This window comes from Aphanomyces astaci (assembly GCF_000520075.1).
Source record: "Aphanomyces astaci strain APO3 unplaced genomic scaffold supercont1.70, whole genome shotgun sequence".
Lineage (NCBI taxonomy): Eukaryota > Oomycota > Saprolegniomycetes > Saprolegniales > Verrucalvaceae > Aphanomyces > Aphanomyces astaci.
In genome coordinates this window covers 194535-197673 of record NW_009798333.1, presented here as the reverse complement: position 1 = coordinate 197673, position 3139 = coordinate 194535, and the positions used below count along the sequence as shown (strand labels likewise).

At 43.8% G+C, this 3139-nt stretch overlaps 1 protein-coding gene across 1 annotated transcript; it reads right to left on the bottom strand.

The window, feature by feature from the left end:
* Nucleotides 1-1174: 1174 nt before the first annotated feature.
* Nucleotides 1175-1604, bottom strand: H257_15463 (hypothetical protein; the record flags this gene model as incomplete). The annotated part of the gene is made up of 1 exon (XM_009843580.1): nt 1175-1604. Exon 1 carries the CDS (start codon nt 1550-1552, stop codon nt 1175-1177), a length of 378 nt encoding a protein of 125 aa, XP_009841882.1. The 5' UTR covers nt 1553-1604.
* Between the last annotated feature and the right edge of the window lie 1535 nt (nt 1605-3139).

Below are 3139 nucleotides of genomic sequence, written 5' to 3'. Positions count from 1 at the left end.
TTTCGTTAGGTGTCGTAAAGCCACTCCCTTGCTCAACGTGGCACGCAAAAACTGGGATCATAGTGATAGTAAAGTTGTGGACCCATGAGGTGTGTGCCAAGACCCCTTCGTGATGCCAGTTGTGGTAATGGGTCCACATGAGTAAGCTTATGCAATGCAACAACAGGGAACTATGTGCGGTGTGGATTCGCCACCACACATGCAAGCATACGGATATCGTTCCTCATGCGGATGTGGTAAATGCAAATAAGTTTTGACGAAATCATGAGTTGGGTCTGCCATATATTTCCCGTGCATTAAAATTTCCGTGCGTGGGAAGTCTACGGCAGTGCTTCCGAAATCTGTCTAATGAACCAACAATAGATCTATACTGTCAGGTGCTATAACCGAGAGCATATGTTTTCATAGGGTCGTCATGGCTATATGTATCAGGATGGTGTGGTTACCTACTGTGAGTCGACGCTGCATGGCGCAACTAGCGAGCAGAAGTCTTTGGATCTCGCTAGTATGTGTAGTTGCTTCGCGTAGGGTTAGCACGTCTATTGGGCATCGAGTGCACGAAATAGCAATGGTATTGAACGCTGACCGGATGATTTTCTCTTTAAAACGTCGTGTATCCCTTGCAAAAAAGTGCTTTCGGAGGAGCTCGAAATAGCCAATCAAAGAGGAGATCATTACCTTTCTAATGCACCAATCAGTTTAATTCAAGTCGTAAATTTAGATGAATGGCACCACTCCAAAAACAATATGACAATCATTACGGACCAGAGTGGTATAGTTACATAATATTTTTATTCTCAAAATATGTTTGAGTACCACTGGGTTAGCTATCACTAACCACTGAGATGCTCTTAACCCCTAGTTAGATCCGAGCTTACAAAATTCCATATAAACACTCATGTTGCAGTTCTGAGAAAAGCAACAGTGGAACTGTTTTACAGTTGTACAAATCTGAACCTTCCAGGTACCCAACGAACGGGAAGGGCTGATGGGTGTCGGCAGATGGAAGGGGCCGCCTTGTGTGCTTGTCCATTACTACAGTGTAGTGCCACATCGAATGCATCCTGTTCAAACAATACTGTAGCTTCGTTGGGGTCACCAGCGGTGGACTTTTCGGCATGACCACAGAAACAAGTACAGGGGTTCGGTTCGTAAATAGTTACTATGATGTTGGTTAAACTTGTTCATGAATGATGTGGTCGAATGTCTGCGGGAGTTCGAGGCGGATGGGCTGCACCCAAATCACAACGTCGGCGTCGCACGTGTCGATGTCATCTACGTCGTACGGATTCATCCACAGCTCCTTGACGCCAAAGGTACGCGTTGGCTTGTTACTTTGTTCGGCTGTGGCCGCAGGAGGAGTGATCGGACACTCTCGTTTCTTCTTCTCGAGTTTGCGCTGGTTCGAGTTGGCTCTGATCCGATGGTACTCGCAGAAACTGTGCAGCAGGCCGTTGTTCTTGACTGCGCGGACGTTCAAGCACACTTTGTTGCGATAGAGGCACTGGTTGTTGGTGAACTGCGTGGGGTATGAAGTAGTTGACGGCATCATGGCTGTCTGTGATATGAGGGGCACTGTGCAAATGCGCAAATGGCCCACACTTACTTGGGGAAGAGTATGAGAACGCCAGAAAGTGATACAGATTTGTAAATAACGCCTGATATGTCAGGAAACAAGGCTGTACATACAGTACAAAATGCTATTGTTCTGGAGAGGAACTGGAACTTACATTCTCACGTTAACCTTGGCGTTTGTATACTGTCTATATTCCCTTGACAAATACTTCGAAGTAAGGCCTTGGTGTGATTAGTCAACGTACCAGCTGGTGAGCCTTTGACATCGAATAATCAGTCATTAGAACTGTACAGCATACAGTGTACACTGGCGGAATTTCTAGTAAGCTTAGAAGGACACAGCAAAGGGAAGTAGAAGACACAGCATACTAGTATATGAACGTGCTAAGATGCAGGTGATGTAAGGCTCTCAGAATCTCCTGCAATTGCGCTCACTGTGGCTCAAATGTGCTGGAGAGCGCACTTGAGACGATGAACCAACGTTCAAAATTTGAAGCCACACAGAATGCGCAAGTTTAGAAGGAAGTAGTGTCGGTGGCTCAGCCCCGAGCACAACAGATTATAAATGTAACCGGGACAATGTCGTGTTCGTATTTCCAAGCCACAGTGGCGATCAATACTACCGGTACGACATCACATCACCACAGGTCTACAGTAGATGGTATGATGCTTCGTCGTGCATGCAGTTTTCTGAATAAAAATACGATCTTGACGTATATTATATATAACCATGCATACTTTATTTCATATAATTTTAAAACACTTGTTTTGTCATACGGAGGAAGTACAGTATTTGTTTAACTAACCCTGTTATGAAATGTGGACTAATCAAGCTATCATTACTACAAATGGCGTTCCTTACTTCTGTCCCACTTCCGGGCTTTAGCACCATATTAGCAATAGTTCATACAGACATAAAATCGGCGATTGCGTTAGTTTTAGTCGTGAATATTACTAGTATAACACAACGTGGACTAGTAATAACGATACGGCAGCTTATTTTAAAAGTTACGGTACGTCGAATTTGTGGATCTCAGATAAATCAGCACAAAATCTGTGATTAGTCAACGCAAAAGAAATGTACAGTACTGTATTACGAAGTACGAAGTACTACGTAGTATTGTGCAAAGATCCGTTGGGTTTTGGGGTTTCGCATGTGTCAAGTACTCATGCGACATTTCTCCGTTCCGGAAGTACACGATGGTAAGTTACTTGAAGTTTTCCATTATAGCGTTATATTTGTATTTTTTTATATGGCATATTATTAATATATGTATTGCATATAATAAATATCAGGATCAGACGTGTATTTTTATTCACAGTGATATAACTACGGCAGGGCACTGAATGACATGACGCCATGCCATGCTCCAGTGTACCATGGTCGATCGGGTATTTTCCGTGGAGGAACTCAGCCACACGAGACCGCAAACGCTGAGAAAGCGACTGAGTCCAGCCATAAACGCCTTGGCTTCCTATATAACTCAAAACAAGCACCACAAATCAAGTCAATATTCAAGTAATCGCTCTCAAGAGAGAAACAACCGACCGATTCAGCGTCTTG